Raw genomic sequence first — 23,750 nt, forward strand, 5'->3', positions numbered from 1 at the left:
CTGACGTCCTAGAAGTGAAAAAGGCCCTGGGTGTGTTTCACTTCCATTTTGCCTTTACTCTAAGCTCACTTCTCACAAGAACACGATGTTTCTTTTGTCACACGGCTCTAGGTCCTTCTGCAGACACCCATGTTGGAACCAAAGCTGGAACACTTTGGTTCAGGTGAAAGCCCACGGCAGCCAGTGCACTTCCACCAAACCCCTGCACCTCTTTTTTGTACCCCAGTGGCAGCTGCCCTGGTGGATTCTGGTGAACGGCAGCACCCCCACCCCCATCTGCCTGGTGTTCCTGGCATTCCGTTAGAATCAAGTAGAGCGCACTGAACCAAATGAACTATCACTTTGGTCTATCAATGTTGGCAAGTCCCTGGAGACTGGCATGACTGACTGGCCATGAAAACTGCTATGGTGAGGCTGTGGCACTGCAGCGCCAGCCTGGAATAGAGGTGTATGTGGGAGGTGTGGGCAGCAACTGGACATGCCTTGTTCAGCTTGCTCTCATAGTGTAGAGGAGAGAGGAGGTCACCAGGCCCTGGCCTCAGCTCCTTCTTGCTTCACGTCTTCACCAGACCCCTACACTGAGGGCCAGGGGAAGGAGGGCGAGCCTCAACAGGGCAGGTAGTGGCCCCTCTGGGCACAGGCTGCACATGTAGGCGTATGACTGTGCACTCCATTCTTTAAATAAAGTTTATTAGAGCCAAACTATTTAAATAACTTTATTTGTTTCATCCTTTGGTAGATGAGAAAAAAATACATTACAAAATCCATTGTACAGAGGACAGCCCCCAGCGCATGCTGGGATCAGGAGGCACCACAGAGGGCCACGGGATGGCTTTTCCCGCGTCCCCTCAGCAGGTGTTAGCACCCTTGGGCAGGCAGGGATGGGTGGAGTCAGAGCAGCACCATGCCGGGGTGCTGTCAGAACCGCTGCGTCTCAAGGCCACGTACCACTCCTCTGCTGTCCGGCCTGACCGCAGGCAGCTGTCCCCGGATCCGGCTTCTCTGTCTTCCCTTGGCCGCCTGTGGTCTCCGTCCCTTTGGGCTTTGTCCAATGTCTTACAGTATTCTGGGTAATAAAAGGCGGCCTCGGCCCCAGAGTGAACTCACTGCCCAAGAAAAGTGGGGCATGCTGGCCACAGCCCAAGTCCTGCCCAGCCTGTTGCGACAGCATGCACCTTGTCACAGCGCTGCCGGTGTTCAGTGTGGGTTCCTGGCCAGCCTTTCCAGGCCTGGCGTGACACAGCTGCACAGAACCACCACCCTTCAAGCTAGTTTTTTCCAGTAGGATCCACGGATCAGAGGCTTGAGGCACGCATCTCAGAACTCAAGCTGCTTGGTGCACAGCCACGGTGATGTTTTCACAGAACCCAGCAGAGCAGGAGGAAAGTGGGCAGCGCTTACCAGTGACCACAACCAGGAGGCGGCGAGACAGACAAGCACTGGTGTCAAGGCTCTGTAGAGGCCGGCTGCTGAGACGCAGGTCAGTGTGCACCCCTGGGCGGCTGCACCCCCAGCCCTGCACGGTTCACTTAAGAGCTGTTCTGTGCAGCAGGCCCTTGAGCCTCATTTCCATTTCCACATCTAGGCCTGGAAGAGTAGGTTGAGAAGGAAGGTGACTGTTTCTGCCTCCTGTGCTGTGGCTCAGCAGGGCGCCAGTGCTTCTGAGGCCTTCCAGAGAATTCCAGGGGTGGCCCGGGTGCATGCCTCCGCTCCTTGCTCTTCCAGCTTCAGCAGCAACGTGTGGCCTCTCCCAGAGCAGCAGTGGACCTGGCCCCTCCCCCCACCTCCCAAGTAGTTCGGGGATGGGGGTGGGGTGGGATGTGAGGATAAAAATAAAGATGAGTCAAGACCAGCATCTTCAAATTAACAAACTGTAATTGTTTTCCCAAAGATACATTTTTTCCATACACATCCATCATACACTGTAACCAAAAAAAGCAGTGTACATGAAATAAGAGAAAATAAATTAAAAATCCATAGCATAGGTAAGGAGGCTCTAGCCTGGAGCGCAGCGGAGTTTCCGGCGAGAGGCGGCGGCTCGAGAGTTTCTTTGAGAAGAATGCCTGCTAGCAAGGGTTCCAGCGAGGAGGCTGGTTGGTCTGGTAAGTCAGTCTTGAGTACTTGAGACAGTTCGGTGTGTGTTTTTCCTTAGCGTTTAGAATAGCCATCACTGTCCTACAATAGGCAGAGCTATCACGTCCAGGAAAAAGGAGAGGGGAGCCACAGAGGCAGCGTGAGATCCAAATACAGCATTCATAGGTAATTGGTCCAGTGGTGCCTGGGGAGGGAGGAGGGTGACACTCCAGGGTTAGCCATCTTCTTTTGGGGGTGTGTACCAGCCTGCAAAGAAAGAGAACTACACACAGTGAGGACGAGGCTGACGCCGGGCCTCCCTGTCCCAATTGCCCAGGACACTCCCAGCACCGGAGACACAGCTCCCGAAAAGGGGGTGGGCAAGTGTACGGAAGTGGAGGAGCTGCCTGCATCGGATGGGTGAGCCCAACATGTGCTGCGAGGGGGGAGGGTGTCAGGGCAGCTCTCATAGAGTGGTCGTTAGAGGGGCAGCACCAGGTCTCTCCATGATCCAACCCCAGGGATGCTTTTCTGAGAGGATCAGTTGGACAGAAAACGAGAGCAGGTGCCACATCCATGGCTGGGAACGCTTCACAGGGCCCCTTGCCGTCTGGCTGCGAGGAAGCACCCGGGGCCTCCAGAGTGCTGGCTCCAGCCTCACCGTTTTTTTCGTGGATCTGCACCAAGGACTTGTAGGACTGCTGTGCTCTTGTCAGACTGTACTGAGACTGGGGAGAAGAAGCCACCAGATCAGGCCATGGCTGGCCAGGGCCTTGCTGCTGCACACCTCCCAGGCCATTACCCAAAGACCCAGGGGTCCCGGCTCCCAGCACTGCTCTGGTGACACATGCACTAGGTTCCCTCCCCGTGGCAGGGCATGGCCCTACACTCTTCCCTCTCCTAGTCCCACTGCAAGTGCCAGCATTAGCCCACGGGCCTTATCTTCTCAGGACCTCCCATACAGCAGCCCCAGCTTGCTGGCAGCCCGCCCTCCCTGTGCCTGGGTCGGGGCTCCTTACTTTGTTGGCTCCAAACTGCACTCGTGCCTTCCCCTTCACCAGCGTAGCACTGATCTGCATGATCACCGACTCTATGGAGTAGGCACTGCTCCAGCCCTGGGCGGGGGGAGGACAGCGCACGTCAGGACAGAGCTGCCTGACAGGCACCTGCTCTCCAGGCACACAGCCACCTTCCAAGGCAGGCCTGGCCTTGGTGCTTCCTTCCCAGTAGAGTCACCAGCTGTCAGCCTAGGTCAGTGGGGGCAGCCCAGCCTGGTGCAATCAAAGAGTCACATTATGCCTCTTGCCCAATCTTTCGGGGAATGTGTGGTACAGTTTGGCCTGGCCTGGCTCAGGAGAAAGGCCTACCTGTTTGGTGAGAAGTTCCATGCAGATGGCACCTCCACCCAGAACATACCTGCAGAAGAAAGGGGGTCGGCTGTGCTGAGAGCAAGCTCCAAGGCCCTCTCGGCCGCAGGAACCACCTTCTGCCCCTCACCCAGCCACCACTCACCCTCCGGAGAGGACTGGAGACACAACCCTGACAAACGGTGGATCAAAGGGAAAGTTATCCTAAGAGAGAGAGGTAGAGAGAGACAGCAATCAGGGCCCAGGCAAGCGGCCTCCATGACATAACAGACGGGGAGACCGGCCGGGGAGGGGACTGCGAAGGCTTGAAGAATTACTTTGAAGGAAAAGTTGAGGAGGATGAAGTCGGCTCCTTCTTTCTCTTTGAGTATCTGGAGGTCATTGTGCAAAGCGCTGTCCTGGTCTACTCTATAAAGCAATGAGCCAGGTCTCAGATCCTGAGCCCTACTCAGGGGCTCCAGAAACACCCTCCCTTCCCAGACCACGGCCTATGCCCTCTCCAGACCCCCTGAAAGCGACATGCTAAATGGCAGTGCTCTTCCCTCAGCATCCCTTGCAATCCCAAGTCCCCACTCACTTGAGGAGTTTGACATTCCAATCATAAAGACTGTCATTCACAAGTTCGACTGCATAGTTTCCTGGAAGAAGACGGCAGGTGTTAGAAGATGAACCACGTTAGTCAATGGGCCCTGAAGTTTCTGCCCCACACTGAGACACGAGAGGCTCCAGGTTCAGGCCAGAGGGCTCTCCCCCATCACGTGCTGCCGGGTGGCGCTCTCTCAGGTGCACTCACCGCCTTTGAAACTCTGTGATCGGTATATATCCCTGAGCTCCTTCATCAGCCGGTCAGTGGCCTGCACCGAGCCAGACACTGCACCCTGCAAAGGTGGCAGGACAGACCTTGCTTGGTCATGTGCTTGGGAAATATACCTGCTATGTCTTAGGGGCAGTCAGGCAGCCTGCCCACAAAGTAGGGCAGGGTTAGGCACACTCACAAAGGAGTGCCCCTCAGACTGAGACGTGATGGCTACTTTCCAGCTGTGACCCACCTGGCCCTTCACCCAACCTCACCCTACAAGGCACGTACATTTAAGTAATCTTGCCTCTGGTTCTTTTTAATTTTCTCTAGGATGGCTAGGTTTTCTTTTCCAATGCCATCATCTTCTGATTTCTTGCCCTCGGCAGGCTCTTCCTCTTTCATTTCATAGTGATCTAGGTCTTCTGTGTCCTAGATGTGAGAACAGAGAAATCCACGTGGCTTGTGGGTAAGGACCATTATTTTCCAGGGCCACCTAAGTCTGATGAATGCAACACCCTTCCCATTTCAGGCACAGTTCCCAGTCCCGTGTGCACCCTGATCAAAGCATAAAGCCAATACCTTTTCCTGCTGAGTTAAGCTAGAGTAGAACTATAGTAAGGACCCAGACAGCTGGGAAGCTGGGATTACGGCTGAGGCTGTAACTCAGGCCTCTTGTTCTCCAGACTGGCCTGCTCCAGCTCTCCTTACAGCTGTCCCTTGACAGGAGAAATACCCCCAAGTGCCAACAGAATGACTTTGTCCTGAAACTGACTCAAAGCTCATTTCACTAGGTGACTATTGTATCCAAGAGTTCTCGGGTACCAGCATCTTTTTTTTTTTTTTAAATATTTTTTTTTTAAAGATTTATTCATTTTATTACAGCCAGATATACACAGAGGAGGAGAGACAGAGAGGAAGATCTTCCATCCGATGATTCACTCCCCAAGTGAGCCGCAACGGGCCGATGCGCGCCAGTCCGAAGCCGGGAACCTGGAACCTCTTCCGGGTCTCCCACGTGGGTGCAGGGTCCCAATGCATTGGGCCGTCCTCGACTGCTTTCCCAGGCCACAAGCAGGGAGCTGGATGGGAAGTGGAGCTGCCGGGATTAGAACCGGCGCCCATATGGGATCCCGGGGCTTTCAAGGCGAGGACTTTAGCCGCTAGACCACGCCGCCGGGCCCGGTACCAGCATCTTAAGACCTAGTAGGCGTCCCATATGAGAATGCCATATGAGGTCCCAGTTGCTCTACTTCTCATCCAGCTTCCTGCTAATGCACTTAGACAGCAGATGGTCCAAGTGTGTGGGCCCCTTCCACCCATGTGGGAGACCTGGACAGAGTTCTGGCTTCCTGGTTTCGGCCCGACTCAGGCCCGGCTGATACAGTCACCTGGGGAGTAAACTAAAGGACGGAAACTCTTTCTTTCACATAAATGAACAATAAGTAATAATAACAATAATAAAGAATCCACAAGGCTCCAAGTCTAAAGAATTTCTCCCAAATCTTTCATCTCCCCGCCCTACAGTGCAGGGCCCACGGTAGAAAAGGATCCACTCCTATTTCCCCGCTCTGGCAGAGCAGGGTTTGCTCCTAGGCATGGCGGTTGCTGTCTGTTGTCTGCGAGGTGGCAGCATCACCAGCCCTGTTAGTCACAGGCCCCTCACAAGGTTATAGGACCTGGGACATTGATCCCATACTGAGGGACAAAGAAACCAGGGCGATCTTCCCTCTGGTGAACATGCTAAGCCATCCACCACAGCAGTAGCGAACATGTCAGCTTCGGTACTACGTGCTGCACACCCTTGTTAACTTCATTCTTACAACCACCATATCCTTGTACCCTTACGCCATCACGATCCCCAGCTGACAGTAAGTGGAGACCTGGGAAGGTTAATTATGCCCCAAGCCACAGAACACTGAGTAGAGCTGAGATCTCAATCAGTTTCTGCCTGCTGTCAACTTCTAGTTCTTAATCATGACGTCCTATTGTGCAGAGAATTTATCAGCTTACTTTGTCTTCACTGAGCAGTACATGAAGCAGGCCATGCGCAGTGCATCACTGCATCTTCCAGACAAGCACCCTTGGTAACTGTTATCATCCCACTTTACAGATACACCTGTGGCTTGGTGAGATGCGCTCAGACCAGGTTTATGGGATTCCAAAGCCATCTCCACCTGACTCGTAATGGTTGGACATGGGTGCCCCACTCCTCCAGCTCCCACACTGCTATCACCTCAGCAGATCTTGTCTCCATGCCTTTGACATTTTTCTCCCCCCAGTTCCATGGTGCAGCTCTGTACACAGTGGCGGACCAGTGCTTCCCAATGCCACTGGGGCAGTGCGCCTACCTCAGGCATCTCCTCATCTTCATCCTCTGAAGACACATCTTCCTGGGTGCACTGTAGAGGGGAGGGGAGGATGGAGACTTGAGCCCTGGTGGATTGTGCGGGGAGCGGGGGGTCCCAGCCTCTGGCTACTCTGTTGAGTCCCCAGGATGGAGGCCATGCACCCATCCATGACTTTATGTACTCTCCAGCAGCCAGATCTGAGTGGATGTAAGTGCCCAGGGAAAGACTTTACTACCAGCCCAGCGTTCTCCTCCTACTAGATGCCAAAGAAATGAAAGCAAGCCGAACGGTGGTCTCTCACCCCTGTCCTGTCTCCATTCTAGCACTCCTCAGCACCCCTCCCTTGCCTGGCCATCTCTAGACCAGTAACTGCATTCTTAGATCTAAACAGGGTTTGGGCCCCACTCCATGGCCAGTAACAGCTCCTGCTCAGATCATGGTAAGGATTTCCCTTCTCCTGACACGAGGATACTGCCTGGCAGAGTGAGTTGTGCTGGGAAAGTCGGATGAAGCTGCTGCAGTCTCAGTTGGCTAGACTCGCAGCTGCAAAGGGCATAGGGTGAACAGAAACTCCTGCCGAGGTGAGTGCTCTTGGTGGGAACTGTTCTGCACAATGGGACCCACAGCCCCTCCTGCTGCTCACCTGCTCTGCCGGCAAGGGCTGATCCAGCATCTCCACATCCGGATGCTGAGGCAGGTTATAGAGTTTACACAGGTCGGAGATGATCCTCTTCAGATGTTGCAATAGCTGGGGGTAAGGGCCAGGATTATGAAGCGCTCCTGCAGGACTTCCCTCTCGGCAGGCACAAGATGACCTCTCAGCTCAGACTCCCGAGGGTAACCTGCTTCCCTGAGCCTTACGGGCCTGATGGCAGTGGGAATGAGACCACTGGTGGGTCCATCTTGGGGCTGGAGCAGGTGTCTTCCTTGGGCTTCCATAAGCAACTCCCCTTAGAAGTCTGCCCCCTAAGGTTCAGGGTGGTACACCACCCACTTTATAGCCACAGCTCCCTTTAACAGGATGCCTTTGTGCCATGGGCCTCATAGGAACAAACGCGCCCCCATCCCAAGGCCCCCTCACCAGAGTATTCCCTTTCTTTATGTCCACCAGCCTCTCCAAGACAGCAGCCAAGTTGGGGTCATCAGACTCCACCGACCAGATAGGGGGCACGGCAGGGTAGGACTCCTGAAGGGAAAAGAGCAGGAGAGCGGTCAACACAGGCAGCTCTGTCATCTGCCTGCCCTCTGTCCCCCAGCACCAGAGTCCCATTGTTTCCTCACCTCCACGTTCAATACAAGCTCAGTGTGGCAGGTCTGTGTCTAACCAAGCAGCTTCCCAACAAACTCAAGACTGGGGACAAACAGTCCCTAGCAGGACCCATTTCATGAAGCCACCTGAAGCCAAAAGCAGGCAGGGCAGCACAGCCAAACTCGGCTGGCAGTGAGCGAGGCCTGCACCAGCTCCGCACTGGCTCCACGGCCGAGGCTACCAGCCTGTTCGCTCCTCCAACTCCACAACAGTTGGAGGGCGGGCTCCTGGTGTCACAGCCACACTGACATGGACAAAGCCAGGACCACAGGTGACCAAGGAAGGAGGGCCGCACACAGGGTCACATCTGCAGAAGCCAGGGGTCAGAAGATGCCAGGAGCCATCTCCGCAACCCACTCCCAACAGAGGCCCTCTGAGGTCAATCCTCCCCTCCCCTAGGGGTCTGCCACCTTCTCAGTCCAGGCATGGACCATGAAGCTGCACATGGCGGGCCGCAAGGAAAAGGCCCACGCTGCTGACATTCCCAGCATTCCTGAGTCACTGTGCCAAATAGGGCTGGACCCGACTCCCCGAACTGAGGGGGTAGCTCCTTTCTGGGAACCACAGACAGTCCCGCTGATGAACCCCTTAAACTAACTTCCTGTCAGGCGAGGAGGAGACACCCTCTGGCAACTGAAAGGGCAGCGGGTCTGGGAAGGGAGGAGAGGGCAGAATCTTGAAAAATTAGAAGTTTCATTTGGGTACAAAGTTAAAATTTGAGCTTCCCACACATGCCAATCCTTCAAGCTGGAAGCAAAGCCATAATCAAAGAGGCCAACCTTAGCCTTTCAATGTAACTTTTTGGTGCAAGACATGAGGGAGGAGAGTGATGGAGGGAGGACACAGACATTAAGTCGCACTGAATTTTGGGGGGTGGGCAGCAGGCAACTTTAGCCTGGTGAGGTGTCTCAGCTCACTAAATCTTGACCTGGTCAGTCAGTGGGCACGGCACCATTTCAACTGTACATGGGTCCCCCTGTGCCTCATTAGGCTCAAGCATGACTGTCCACTCAGTTGACCTGCGTGGGGGACCATCCTCCAGCTCCTAGCTTGGAGGGGATCATCAGAGCAGGGGGCGCCACACCCACAGTGCGTCCAAGGCCAACCCTCCCCCAGGAGCGCTGGGGTGCACAGAGGCAGGAGGTGTGGAGGCCTAACATGGAATGATGGTTGCCAAGGAGAAAGGGAACTTGTCACTGCTCAGGAGATGGGGGCCACCTGACCCGTGGCCTCACATCCGTGCCAGGGAAGGGAACAACCGGGGAGAGTGGGGGGAGGAGTGGCAACAAGAGGAGAGTTAGAGGTGACACCACTAGTAGAGGGACTGCACAGGGGGGACAGGAGCCCGCGCGGGGCACACTCAGTTGGTGAAAGGAGGCAGAGGGGTGGCAGGAGTAACGCCTGGGCAGGGATCCCACAGGTGGCACCAGCCTGAGGCAAGGGAACCCGCGTCAAGGGGCACCCCTGAGAAGTACCGAGTTCCATGCCAGGTCCCTCCGGCTGGGGTCAGGGCACAGGCCTGGAAGCCTGATGCAAAGGGAGAAGGGGCAGGGACAGAAAGGGACACTCCTCGAGGGGGCCAAGCTAAAGTTGTGGGTCCAAGTGGCCCAAAGGAGCGCCAGTCAGGAAAAGCCTGGGGTCCGGGTGGGCAGTCAGGGGGCCATATGTCGGGGCGGCCCCGGCCGTCAGGGGTCAATGGAAGAGACGCCAAAGTGCACAGCGGACCCTGAAGCGACAAAACCCACAGCGACCCCGAGACACGACGCGCCGAGCCCTCCCCCACACACATCAAGGGGGCTTTGGCCTCCACAGCCCTCGGAGGGGACGCCGACTGAGGGGATCCCGAGTGCCTGACCAGCCCCGCTTCCCCGAGGCGCACGCGACGGGGTCCTCACCGTGATGTTGCAGTGGATGCGGACGGGCTCCCCGGGCACCGACCCCCGTGAGGGGAGGTGCGGGCCGGGCGCGGCCCCGGCCCCTCCACCGGCCCCACCGGCCCCGGCCAGCAGGAACTCGCAGCTCAGCTCGTCCAGGCAGGCGCTGGCAATGCGGAAGCGCTCGTGGCCGCGGTGAAAGATGGATTCGAGCAGCTTCAGCTCCCGCCTCAGGCAGGGCCCCGGCCCCGGGCCCCCTCCCGGGCCGCCCCCGGCCCCCGGCGCCGCCCCCTGGCCCCCCAGCTGCTGCCCCGGCCCCGGCTGCTGCTGCTGCCCCTGCGGCTGCGGCTGCTGCATCCTCCGCTCCGCTCCGCTCCGGGGCCGGCGGGCCGGGAGCCTCCGGCCTCCGCTCCGGGCTCCGCCGCCGCCGCCGCCGCCGCCGCCGCGGTCCGCACTTCCTGATCCCCCCTTCGCCAAGATGGCGCCGCCGCCACCTCCGGGACAGGCCCCCCCCCCCCCGGCCGCCGGAAGCCGCGCGCCCCTCCTCCTCGGCTAGCGGCCCCGCCTCTGTGCCCCCTTCACGTGACCTCCCCGCTCCGGCCTCCGCCACGTGATCGCCCCGACTTTTCCCGCCCCCTCAGTCTCGTCAGCCACCCGGCACGGGTGACGCGATCTCCGGGCACGCGGCTGCCAGCGTCGCCGTGCGTGCTGACGTGCGTCGTGCGTGCCTGCGCGCACCCTTTCTCAGGCGCTCCTCCGTCACGTGGCCCGGAGCCGCGTGCTCCCCAGCGCTCCCCACACGGGCCCCTCTTTGCGGCTCTGGCCAGGCGCTTGGTGTGCGGTCGGGGTTGGTGCATCTTGCTGTGATCACCCCGCCACGGCCCCATGGCGTGCGCTCTCTCCACCCTGAGGGTCGTGTGGTGGGGAGAAGGTGTATGGCACTGAGATGCCAGGGGCTGGGATTCCAGCACAGCCTGGGGCGTGGGGCGTTGGGTCAGCCCCTTTCTTGCTCACTCTCGTCCAACGCCTGTGGTGCCCACTCACTGATCGGCTACTAGGGGACCACAAAGTATCTGGGGAAGTGCGGGGAAGGGTTGTACTCAGCAGCTAATCTCGGGTCTGGGCGAGCTTGCGGAGGTCCCAGGCTTATGGAAGGAATGCAGCGCCAGTCTAAACGTTGACATAGCGGTTAGACAGAGGTGCAGGCTCGGGCGGCCCCGCGTCCCAAGTCGCAGTCCTAGGTGGCTAACCGCCTTGCAGCCGGCCAGTCAGCCAGCGGGCCTGGCAGCTGCGGGGAGGAGGCGGGAGTGCCCACGAAGCACTTGCTAGGTGGCGCTATCACAAAGGCCAAAGGGTCCAGGGACCCAGAGCCGGTGTTCTGCCCGGGCCCGGGTGCTGACCTGTGCTGGGTGCTGCTGGGTTCGTCCCTGGCCTCTTCTCCCTGAGCCAACATGCGTTACCCTTTGTTGGAAGCTGACCGGGCCACTCAGGCAGTCTGCAGAAGAGTTATATGTGGCCAGGTTGGGCCTTGGGTCATGTTCCTGGCCACCTCGGGGGTGGTTTGCCTTGTTTGGGTAGCCTGCACGTTTAGCCACATGTCACCTTTGTGTGCAAGCCGTAGGTTAAAAAAAAAAAAAGGCAGCTGGTATTGGGCTGTGGGGAGAGTGTGGTGCTGTGGCATAGTGAGTGAAGCCTCTACCTGGGACACCAGCATCCCATATGGGTACCGGTTTGTGTCCAGGCTGCTACACTTCTCATCCAACTCCCTGCTTGTGACCTGGGAAAGCAACAAAGGTTTAAGTGCTTGGGACCCTGTACCCACATGGGATATCCAGAGGGGTCTCCTGACTCCTGGCCTCAGATCGGCTCAGCTCAGGCTGTTGGGGCCACGTGGAGAGTGAGCCAGCAGGTGAAAGATCTGTCTCTGTCACTCCTCTCTCTAACTCTGCCTTTCAAATAAAAACTTTAAAATTTTTTTAAAAATACTGATAAGAATTCCCATTTACTGAGCACTTCCTGAGCCAAGATATGTTGCAACTTTCTAAACTCCCAACACCATTGCAAAGTCAGCAGCTTTATTTATCCCTGATTTACAGGTGGGGAAAGGAGTGGCTGTCCCAGGGAGAGCCAGAGCTCCTGGGTGTGGCCAGAAATGTGTGCCCTCCCACCCTGCTTTCCCTCTGTGCTTTCCCAAGAGGTTTTCACAGGTCAGTCAGGATGCCCACAAACACACCATTTGTACAGTTTACGAAGGATTTAATTAGCACACAACATTGAGGAGACAGTCCCCAGATGTGCTGCAGGGACGGCAGGGGGCAGGGGCTTCAGGAGACCTGGAGGAACCTGCCGGGTCCTCTGTGTAAAGGAGACCAGAGAGGCAGCCATCCATGACAGATGTAAAGCCACGGTTAGGAATGTGGGCTTTAGGTTAAGAACAAGTAACACCAAAAAGTCACTCCAAAGAAGCAAGGCACAGGAAACAGACAAGTGCCGTGTGATGTCATGCTGTGCAGAATCTAAGTATGTGGGTCTCGTAGAGGCCACTTGGTGGTTACCAGAGACTGGGGAGGGTGGGTGGTGGGGAGCAAGTGCTGGAGAAAGGTTGGTTTCTGGGTACTAAGCAACAAGAGAATGAAGCTCTGAGGTTCTGTTGTATAGAGACGTCACTGTCAGTAACAATAATGTATACTCTTCTAAAATAGGAGAGTGACTGGCACAATCACTTAACTGACTGATCTGCCTGCAAGCACCAGGATCTCATATGGGCACCGGTTCATGTCCTTGCTGCTCCACTTCCCATCCAGCTCCCTGCTTGTGGCCTGGGAAAGCAGTGGAGAATGGCCCAAAGCCTTGGGACCCTGCACTCAAGTGGTGTAAAATCCAGTCACAAAATGGAGTCACTTTGGTTCAGGCCTGCATAAGTTTGCTAACCTGCTCTTTATGCTTCTGTACAAAATTCTTCGCCAGGGCCTGGCGGCATGGCCTAGTGGCTATGAAGAACCTGGATGTTTTCTGCCTTTTGTGATTCTACCTCAATGGCTTGGCTGGGGGGCTATGTGAACTCCAGGCCTGATAGTCTCCGTGACACCCGGCAGGACACCTGGCAGATCATGTAGGCAGACCACTCCTCAGGAAGGAGGTACCTGGTGTTAGATCTAAGATCCACTGCCCTATAGCTCATTGATTTGTACTTTTTGAAAGTAGCTTGTTTCAGACCCACCAGTAGAAGCCTGCTAAATCATGACTGTATAATTAATAGCCTGAAATGTGTAAGAACTAGGGGGCTTAGGGTCCAGCGGCGTGGCCTGGCGGCTAAAGTCCTCACCTTGGGGGCCCCGGGGTCCCATATGGGCACCAGCACTAATCTAGGTAGCTCCACTTCCCATCCAGCTCCCTGCCTGTGGCCTGGGAAAGCAGGAGAGGACGGCCCAAAGCTTTGGGACCCTGCACCCGCGTGGGAGACCCGGAAGAGGTTCCTGGTCCCGGTTTCGGATTGGCACTTACTGGCCCGTTGCGGCTCACTTGGGGAGTGGAACATCGGATGGAAGATCTTCCTCTCTGTCTCTCCTCCTCTCTGTATATCTGACTTTCCAATAATAATAAAATCTTTAAAAAAAAAAAAAAAAGAACTAGGGGGCTTGGTCTCTCTCTCTCTGGCTCTCGCGCTAGCTTTTTTGCCTTCCCTGCGGATCCTGCAGCGGCTGCCCCTCCCCCGCCCAGCCATGCTGGGCTGGGGGAGGTGGCTGGGAGACCTTAGTTAACCTGAATAAACCACCTTTATGCCTTAGCTCAGACTTCAGACTTGATGATTATCTGGGGATTTCAAAATCCGGCACAACAGCTAAAATCCTCACCTTGAACATGCCAGGATCCCATATGGGCGCCAGTTCTAATCCCGGCAGCTCCACTTCCCATCCAGCTCCCTGCTTGTGGCCTGAGAAAGCAGTCGAGGATGGCCCAAAGCCTTGGGACCCTACACCCATGTGGGAGACCTGGAGGAAGTTCCTGGCTCCTGGCTCCAGATCGGCACAGCACCAGCCGTTGTGCTCACTTGGGGAGTGAATCTGTGTAGAAAAGATCTTCTCTGTCTCTCCTCCTCTCTGTATAGCTGACTTTCCAATAAAAATAAATAAATCTTTAAAAAAATTCTTTGCCAGTTTCTTGCTTTGGGGACCAGATCACAAGGGGTAACATGCCCTGTCAGCAACCCACGGTTCTAAGAATCAATACTGTATGATTTATTCACTCATTGTTCCTATGACGGCGTCCTTTGGCTGCTTGAGCCCACCTATTGTCCCCATGGCAGCCTCCTGCGGTTACTACAGCCCACCCATTGTCCACCCCTATTCCCATGGCAGCCTCCTGTGGCTGCTCAACTCATCTGGTTCCCATGGCTGTAGAACTCACTTTTCGTATAAAAATCCATCTAACTCTCATCTTGGGATCACTCTCTGAAGGAAAGGAGAGCTGACCTCAGCCGGTTGGTCTGCTTATCTGCCTCCTCAATATATCTTGCTGTTTAGCAGAGTTGTCTGGGCTGCACTTCTTGGGGAGACGCTTGGGTTGGATACAACCTGAGAAGAAGCTCCTGGCTCCTGGCTTTAGATCAACTCAGCTCTAACCGTTGTAGCCATTTGGGGAGTGAACCAGTAGGTGGAGGATCTTTTTCTCTCTGTAAATCTGATCTTCATTTCCAATAAAAATAAATAAATATTTAAAAAAATGGAAAGGAAAGAAAACTGGACCCGGTGTGGTAGCCTGGAAGTCCTTGCCTTTGCATGTGCCAGGATCTCATATGGTTTGTGTCCTGGCTGCTCCACTCCCATCCATCCTGCTTGTGACCTGGGAAAGCAGTTGAGGATGGCCCAAAGCCTTGGGACCCTGCACCCACGTGGGAGAAGCACTTGGCTCTTGGCTTCAGATTGACTCAGCTCTGGTTGTCGCAGCCACTTGGGGAGTGAACCAGCAGATGGAAGATCTTTCTTTCTCTTCTTCTCTCTGTAAATCTGAATTTTAAAAAAATGCATAAATTGTAAAAAAAAAAAAAAAAAAACCTAGGAGAAGGGATTTTTGAACATTTTTGCCATGAAGAAAGGATAAACGTTTGATGCTTGAGAGATGGTCACCCCGATTTGGCCACTGCATGATGTCTGTGCGCAGTAAAGCACCACACAGTGAACAGTTTCCATGTGTCTGTTCAAAATGGCCAAATATTTTAATTGCTAGGAGTTTTGAGCAGGACTGCAAACTTTGGTCCTAGTCTGTGTTAACACTCAAAAAAGAGAATGACTTAGCAAAGGAGAGCTGAGTTTTGGGGAGAAAGTAAGAGTTGGTAAGCGCAGTGCATGGAGGGAGGGAGCGACGTGGGAACTGTATTTCTTGTTGCTGGCCTCAGGGACACGTGGTTATGACTGACCATGAACCAGGTACCCCGTCAGCTGTACTATGAGAATGTGTTAGGATGCTAAGGGGTCTGTGAGCATTACCTGGGAGAGAAGACACGCCCAGCACTTCACCTGGCAAGGCATGGGAGACCAGAACAGGGCTGGAGGAGGTAGAGGGAGGACTAACCACCATCAGAGAACATGAGAATATAAATTCCTTGGGTGGAAATGGAAGTAGGAGGAGGCTGGGAAGAAAGGCCCAAGACAGAGAAGCAAATGGGAAAGGGGCAAGAAGGGGTTGGTGTAGGCTGAATGGTGGAATGTTAGCCCCTGGGTCACCCTGGTAGTGACAATCCTTCTGGGAATTAACTGAATCATCCAAACCCTTTCAGACTTGGACTCAGTCATTTCACTTGGAGATCATGAAAGTTTCATGCAAAAATTTACTAACACCAAGCCCGACATGCTATCTAAACTTCCACCTCCAAGGCCTGGGATCCCATATGAGTGCTAGTTCTTGTCCCAGCTGCTCCACTTTCCATCCAACTCCCTGCCTGTGGCCTGGGGAAGCAGTGGAGGATGTCCTGAAGCCTTGGGATCCTGCACCCGTGTGGGAGACTCAGAAGAAGCTTGTGGCTCCTGGCTCTGGATTGGCTCAGCTCGGGCTGTTGCAGCTACTTGGGGAATGAATCAGTGAATTGAAAATCTTTCTCTCTACATCTCCTCTCTGAATCTACCTTTCCAATGGAAGTAAATAAATCTTAATTTTTTTTTTTTTTGCTTTCACTGATCTTCCTCTGTAGCTGTCATTCTGATAACACGTGGCCTTCCTGAGAGAGAAAAATCCCTGAAACTCATTTCCACAGAATAGGCAGAATGATCTTTGAAAATTTCAAATTATACCATGCCCCTCCCTGCTGAAAATCCGCCCCGTGGTTTCCAATTTCCCATTGCACTTGGAATAAAGTGCAATGGGAAACAGCCTCCTGTGGTCTCCATAACCCAGCCCTGTCTCCTTCCCTGACTTCCTCCCCTCCACTTCTCTCTCCCTCACAGGATTCCAGCTGTGCCGATCCCCTACTAGCTACTGTGTAACTGTCAAAAGGGGTTATCATGGGATGCTTACTGGTATGGAAAGCTGTTGGAGAGTAGTGAATGGAAAGCAAAGGTTACAAAACTGTGTCACCATATGCTCCTTAAAACAACAACAACGAAGGTATGGGCAGTTGGTATATCCCTTGCAGTGCTTCTTGGAGTGCCTATACCCCATGTGAGAGTTTCTGGGTTTGAGTCCTGGTTGTACTTCTTTATTAAAAAAAAAAATAAGTAAACACTTATTTTTATTTGAAAGGCAGAGTTAAAAAGGAGACACACAGAGAGGTCTTCCATGTGCTGATTCATTACCCAAATGACAGCAAGAGCCATAGGTAAGCCAATCCGGAGCCAGGAGCTACTTCTGGGTCTGACATGAGTGCAGCGGTCCAAGACTTTGAGCTATCCTCTGCTGCTTTTCCCAGGCCACAAGCAGGGAGTTGGATCATAAGTAGAGAAGCTGGGACATAAGCTGATGCACATATGGGATGCTGGTGCCACAGGCAAAGGCTTAGCATGCTACACCATGGCACCAGCCCCTGATTCCATTTCTGATTCCAGCTTCCTGTTGACACACAGTTTGGGAGGCTGTAAGTCATTGTTCAAGTACTTGAATCTCTGCCACTTTTATGTGAGACCCAGACTGAGGTCCCAGCTCCCTACCTCAGTGTGTACCAGCCAAGCTGTTGGCGGCATTTCAGAGGTAAATCACAACACAATGTCTCAGTAGCTAAATCCTCACCTTGCAAGCGTCAAGATCCCATGGGGGGCTGATTCATGTCTCGGCTGCTCCACCTTCTATCCAGCTCCTGTTTGTGGCCTGGAAAAGCAGTAGAGGATGGCCTTGGGACCCTACACGTGCATGGGAGCCCCGGAAGAAGCTCTGGTTCCTGGTTTCAGATCAGCTCAGCTCCAGCCTTATGGCCATTTCAGGAGTGAACCAGCAAATGGAGGATCTTTCTCTCCATCTTTCCTCTCCCTAAATGTGATCTGTTTTTCCAAGATAAACAAATAAGTTTTAATAAGTAAATCAGTGGTTAGAAGCTATGAGTTTCTCTACCTTTCAAACAACAACCAGAAGTTAAAATGTACATGATTTAGTTATGAATGCAACAGAAATGCATGCATTGTCTACTAAAAACAAGAACAAGAATTTTCTAAGCAGTATTATTTTAATAATCCAGAAATAGGCAACAACCCAAACGTCCATCAGTAGTGGAAAGGATGCATGATACTATAGTCAAACAGTAGCATATAGGAATAAAGATAAAAGAATTGCAACTGTATTGTATTGTCTAAGCAATGGGTGTTTGGGCCAATAGTGAAGATACTGGTCAGGACACCCCCATCCTACATCATGGAGTCTGGGTGGGAGTTCTGGCTCTGCTCTGATTTTAGCTTCCTGCTAATGTGCAATCAGGGACACAGAAAGTAACTGGCTCAAGTAATTGGGTCCCTACCACCCAGGTGGGAGATCTGGATTAAATTTGGAGCTCCTGGCTTCAGCCTGGCCAAGTCTTGGCTGGGGTGAGTGTTTGGGGAGCGCTCAGGAGATGGAAGATTCTCTACCTCTATGTCTCTCTGGTTTTCAATTTGAAGTGTCTGGGAGTCTCGTTAACATATTGTCAAAATAAATAAATAAAAGCAGACACACGTAGCAGGCATTTAACCATCTAAGTCACCCACTTCCCATATCAGGGTGCCTGGGTTTCCTTCCTAGCCCTGGGTCCTGGCTATAGCTCCCTGCCAGTACAGACCCTGAGAGGCAGCAGTGTTGATTCAAGGAACTGTGTACCTGCCAGCTCGATGGGCCCTCTGGATTGGGTTCCCAGGTCTAGATCTGGGTCTGGCCCCAGTCCTGCTCTGGTTATTTTACACATGTGGGGGAAGGAGGGGATAAACAAGTGGATGAAAGTGCTCTTTCTTTAAAATAAGCATAGTAAATAAATAAAAGCACAGACACAAAATATTCTGACTTCGTTTATATGAAGTTCCATAGGCAAAGTTGGCATGTGGTTCTAAAAGTCAGAATGGTGCTTACTCTTTAAATTTTTTATCATTAAACAAATTGTATAGAAGAACACATCACATAAAAATCTACCATCTTAAATGTTATGGGAAGTGTAGTCCTTGTCCCTGGTGCCAAATGGAGAGGGTGACCAACTTCTGAATCTGAAGCTATGCTGGATGAAGATACTTGGTGAATGCTAAAGGTACTACCAGAAAGGGGGTGCTGGCATGCAAAACTCCCAACAGAGCTGCACATGTCTGGTGTCAGGTGCCAAGGCTTGTCACTAAATCAGTGACAGTTCATTCCTTGTCTGTTTTGTCATGGTGGTCCTGGAGGTCCACAGGTGGTGGCTTTAGATCCAACCTGACCAGGTCACCTTTCTCTAGAAAAGGAGTTGTGATAAGGACTAGACCAAGTGGCGCCTTAGGACACAGGCAAGAGGGAAGCCAGTGGTCCAACCCTGTGGCACCAGCTACCTGACCTTACATTTAAGCAGTAAACATAGTTTTCTTGTGTTATTTCATACTCAATTGCAAAACCAAAGTGGGGCATATAATTCAGTGGCATTCTGTGCATTCACAATGTTGTGCAATTCATTCCAGAAGATTAAGTGGTGCAGTCCTCATTCCTCCTGACCCCATGGGGGTCCTAAAGACAGGAGTAATGATTTTGGAGGGTATTAGGGAGGCTTCTGTGTGAGCAAACTTCTAGGGGCATGGCGCGATAGCTTAATGCCTAAATGCTCATCTTAAAAACACTGGGATCCCATATGGGTGCCGGTTCGTGTCCTGCTGTTCCACTTCCCATCCAGCTTTCTGTTTGTGGCCCGGGAAAGCAACAGAGAATTGCCCAAAGCCTTGTAAGTCTGAACCCATACCAGAGACCTGAAAGAAGTTCCTGGCTCCTGGCTTCATATTGGCTTAGCTCTGGCCATTGTGGCCCCTCAGGGAGTGAACCAGCAGATGGAAGATCTTTATCTCTCCTCTTTGTAAATCTGCTTTTCCAATCAAAATAAATCTTAAAAAAATAAATCTTAAAAAAATAAAAATAAAAAAGAAAGAGAGCTTTCAAGGCCCAGCACGGTAGCCTAGTGACTAAAGTCCTTGCTTTGAATGCACCAGGATCCCATATGGGCGCCGGTTCTAATTCCGGCAGCCCCACTTCCCATCCAGTTCCCTGCTTGTGGCCTGGGAAAGCCATTGAGGAAAACCCAAAGCTTTGGGACCCTGCACCTGCATGGGAGACCCGGAAGAGCTCCTGGCTGCTGGTTTTGGATTGGCGCAGCACCAGCTGTTGCAGTCACTTGGGGAGTGAATCATTGGACGGAAGATCTTCTTCTCTTTCTCTCTGCTCCTATTTACATATATCTGATTTTGCAGTAAAAATAAATAAATCTTAAAAAAGAGAGAGAGAGCCTTCAGAAAGTCATAGAAATATGAAGAAACATTTTGTTGGGCCTAACACTGTAGCCTAGCAGCTAAAGTCCTTGCCTTGCATGCCCCAGGATTCTAAATGGTTTGTGTCGCAGCAGCCCTGCTTCACATCCAGCTTCCTACTTTTGGCCTGGGAAAGCAGTTGAGGACGACCCAATGCCTTGGGATCCCGCACCTGCATGGGAGATACAGAAGAGGCTCCTGGTTCCTGGCTCCTGGCTTCAGATCTGCTCAGTCCCGGCCATTGCGGCCAATTGAGTGAATCAGCAGACAGAAGATCTTCCTGTTTGTCCTCTTCTGTACATCCCACTTTCCAATTTAAAAATATGAAATATTTTTAAAAGATTTATTTATTTATTATTAGAAAGTCATATACACAGAGAGGAGGAGAGACAGAGAGGAAGATCTTCCGTCTGATGATTCACTCCCCAAGTGACCACAACAGCCAGTGCTGTGCCGATCCAAAGCCAGGACCTAGGAACTTATTCCAGGTCTCCCACATGGGTGCAGGATCCCAAGGCTTTGGGCCGTCCTTGACTGCTTTCCCAGGCCACAAGCAGGGAGCTGGATGGGAAGTGGAGCAGCCGGGATTAGAACCGGCGTCCATATGGGATCCTGGTGCGTTCAAGGCGAGGACTTTAGCCACTAGGCCACGCCGCCGGGCCCTAAAATATTTTGTTGCAAAGCATTTTTTTTTTCAGATTTATTTATTTTCATTAGAATGGCAGATACACAGAGAGAAGGAGATATAGAGACTAAGATCTTCTTCTATTGATACATTCCTCAAGTGTTCACAATGGCCGGAGCTGAGCTGATCCAATCTGAAGCCACGGAGCTAGAAGTTTCTTCTCAGTTTCCCATGTGGGTGCAGACTTTGCAGGGTCCCAAGACTTTGGGCTGTCCTCAACTGCCTTCCCTGGCCGCAGGCCAGGAGCTGGATAGGAAGTGGAGCATCTGGGACATGAACCGGTGTCCATATGGGATCCCAGTGCATGCAAGGCAAGGAATTTAGCCACTAGGCTATTCTGCTAGGCCCACAAAGCACTTTTTCTTTTTAAATTTTACCACAAAGCATTTTTTAGAAAGATTTACTTATTTTTATTCGAAAGGCAGATTTACAGAGAAAACGAGAGACAAAAAAGAAATGATCTTCTATCTGCTGGTTCACTCCCTTTCCCCAAAGGACGGCAACAGTCAGAAGTGAGTCAATCTGAAGTCAGGTGCCAAGAGTCGGAAAGGACTTGCACTTAGAGAGTGAATCAGCGATGGAAGATCTTCTCTGTCTCTCCTCTCTGTGGCTGCGATTACAGAGTTCACTCCTTAGCGGACTGGAGGTGAACTTGAGGTCAAGCTGAGGAATTTGCGAAGCAAGGGTGGAGACCAAGGTGAACAGGCAGCCTGGATGGCCTGCAAGAGCACCAGGGAACAGCCGGGAGGTTCTGGTGCAAGCCAGAGACCCCCAGTCCATCACCCTAGAAGCCTTCCACAGGTCTCCTCCACCTGCATCCCCCAAGGTTCCCCAGCCCTCTGAGCAGTCTGAATGCGTGTCAGCCCCCGCTTGCCTTGCATCCTTTGAGATATCTCTTCCTCCCCCACAGCGCCTGGGAGGGCACAGGTTTCCTCCTGAGCAGCCACCGCCTTGTGCCAACTCATGTCTGCCAGCCTGTGAGCTCGTTGGTAGCTGTGACCGAGTCTTCCAGATCCCGGCATCCTCCACACCTGTGCAGTACTGGCAGACAGCGGACACCTCGCCCTGTAGATCTCACTGTGGAACACAGGGCTTTTTCTTTACCTTGACCTTTTCCCCAAACACAATGACTATACAACTCTTTCTCTTAAAGTTTTCCTCTGAAGTAAAAAGGCATGTTATGAATAAAGTATGCATGGATTTAAAAAATTGCCCCAAGATAATTTTTTTCACTCCATTTTCCATGAGCTTTTTTGAAGTTGCTTTACCTTCTCCATTCCTTTCCTTGGCTCAAAGATTTCTTCTTTTTCTTAAGATTTATTTATTTATCAAAAAGTCAGAGTTATGGGGCTGGTGCTATTATGTAACAAGTTAAGCCTAAGTTATCCCAGCTAGATGCTGGTTTGACTCTGTACTGCTCCATTTTTTATCCAACCGCTTCTAATGTGCCTGGGAAAGCAACAGAGAATGGCCCAGGTCCTTTGGCCCCTAAATCCATGTGGGAGAGCCAGAAGAAGTTCCTCGATTTGGACTGGCCCACATCAAGCCATTGTGGCCACCTGGGGAGTGAGCCACAGGTGGAAGACCTCTCTGTGTGTCGTTCCCTCTCTCTCTGTAACTCTACTTTTCAGATAAAAATTAAGAAAAATTTTAAAATGGCAGCATTGAGTGATGGCTACCACGGTAACCGGAGAAGGGCGGAGTTTGCCTCCAACCAGACCTGGAACGGATGGCAGAATTCTGGCAAGCCCCTCAGGCTGTGAAACCACCATTGCACCAACGAGGGGCACAGATCCATATCCCCCACCAATAAGGTCCGAGGCGACTTCCATTTCGGCTTCCCTGTCAAGGAGAGTTTCGAAGGCCCCTTCCTGTCTCTTCCACACTCTTCTTCCTCTGCAGCCCACTCCTTCTCGTCTTTCTGCTGCGTGGGCAAGGGAAACCTGTGACCACTGTTCCCTGAAATAAAGGCCATCTAAAATCTTTTCATATATTTGGCTGAGTTATTCTTTCCCTGGCAGTTGGCAAATCTAACATTTTGACGAGTGGCGAATCTAACGACATGAAAGAAGAATTTTCATGTGGACAATTGCAGTTTGCAAAGCAGAATTTACTTAGGAAACAAAGGGAAAAAAGACTCCTGCCATGGTATTAGGGGGAAGGAAAGAAAAACCTGAGTTTCCACATTTCTCTTTTGATGAGAAACTGATCATTCAGGCACTTGACAATGGCCTGGACATGAGATTAGGTGGGCCACTTTTGAGGCAAAAGGATCGTCCTGGGGGAAAAGGTGCTCGAAGGAAATTGAGAAATGGGGGAGAAAAGATACTTTTATATTTAAAAATAATAATAACTTGGGGACCAGTATAACCCTAGCTGCCTACTATTCTGTCTGACTTCTCACACAAAATGGTTGACAGGAGAGCCAAAATCGCTGAAGTGTGCATGTATATGTGTGTGTGTGGGAGGGGATGCTGCAGGTGGAAACAGAATGTTCAACGATCTCAGGGAGTGATCAATAGCTGGAGGGTGTGTGTGTGTGTGTGTGTGTGTGTGTGTGTAGAGCAACCCTGATGATGTTGGAGAAACGGGCACAGACAAAGCAAGAGAGAGCCTTGCTGTTGGATTAGTCTGCTCCCATCTGGAACCTTCTGGTTTGAAAGGGGCAGTAAAACCACTTCAGCAAGAAGAGGAGCTTCTCCCAGCTCCTCAGCCCACAGTGGAGGGCTCTCAAGAACAAAGATGCTACTGAACTGTGCCACTTCTTTCCTTTCCCCGTCCTTACTCTCCTGGTGTGGGCTTCGCTGTTGAGGCGGGGCTGTGTACCGCATCTCCCTGCCACTGACTGGAGCAGAAGACAAGAGGCGTGAGAAAGGGTAATGGATGAGAGAGGCTGTTTATCTTCCCTCCCTCCCCAAGGCCCTCCAGCAGAAGCCCAGACCTGCCCATCCTAAACCCTATGGGGAGGCAGGCAGGGAGGCTTCTGGAGGACCCTATGGAGGTACAAGAAGGGAGCAGGTGCAGGATTCTATGCTAAAACCCCAAAGCTGATTAAAATAGCAAACACACAGCCCCCTGCCTCTCTCTCTCAGAGTCTAAGCTGTATTTTCGTCTGTCGCATCTTCAACCTTTCGGAGTGCAGGATTATTGGCTAAGACAAAAAAGGAGGGCGGGAACCCCAGAAATCTCTCCCAGCTGGTGCCAAGAGGGAAGGCCCTGACCTACTTGTCTGCCCGCCGGTGTCCGCCCCTTTTCCAGCCTCCTTTCGCTGCCTCGCGCATTGACCTAGCCAGGTCGGACTAGCTCGGGACCCCCTTGCTCCCAGGCAGTCGGCGCTTCCGCCTCCGGGGCGGAGACTCCATCCCCCTCTGC

General features: G+C 52.6%; 1 protein-coding gene across 2 annotated transcripts; it reads right to left on the bottom strand.

Moving 5' to 3' along the window:
* Window positions 1-1,857: 1,857 nt before the first annotated feature.
* On the bottom strand, window positions 1,858-10,204 carry UBE2Q1 (ubiquitin conjugating enzyme E2 Q1). 2 transcript variants are annotated; one of them, XM_058660352.1, is made up of 13 exons: window positions 9,792-10,204; window positions 7,669-7,773; window positions 7,231-7,335; window positions 6,588-6,638; window positions 4,528-4,668; window positions 4,234-4,318; window positions 4,018-4,078; window positions 3,758-3,848; window positions 3,586-3,644; window positions 3,441-3,489; window positions 3,093-3,188; window positions 2,735-2,801; window positions 1,858-2,278 (listed from the first exon to the last, which is right to left on the bottom strand). In XM_058660352.1, the coding sequence occupies exons 1-13, from the start codon at window positions 10,125-10,127 to the stop codon at window positions 2,067-2,069; spliced, it is 1,458 nt and encodes a 485-aa protein (XP_058516335.1). In that variant the 5' UTR covers window positions 10,128-10,204; the 3' UTR covers window positions 1,858-2,066. The 2 variants fall into 2 exon arrangements, with proteins under 2 accessions (XP_058516335.1, XP_004589029.2); XM_004588972.3 differs by having other exon boundaries at window positions 1,858-2,340; window positions 9,792-10,198.
* Window positions 10,205-23,750: the final 13,546 nt, after the last annotated feature.

Source organism: Ochotona princeps, chromosome 2 (assembly GCF_030435755.1).
Source record: "Ochotona princeps isolate mOchPri1 chromosome 2, mOchPri1.hap1, whole genome shotgun sequence".
Classification (NCBI taxonomy): Eukaryota; Metazoa; Chordata; class Mammalia; order Lagomorpha; family Ochotonidae; genus Ochotona; species Ochotona princeps.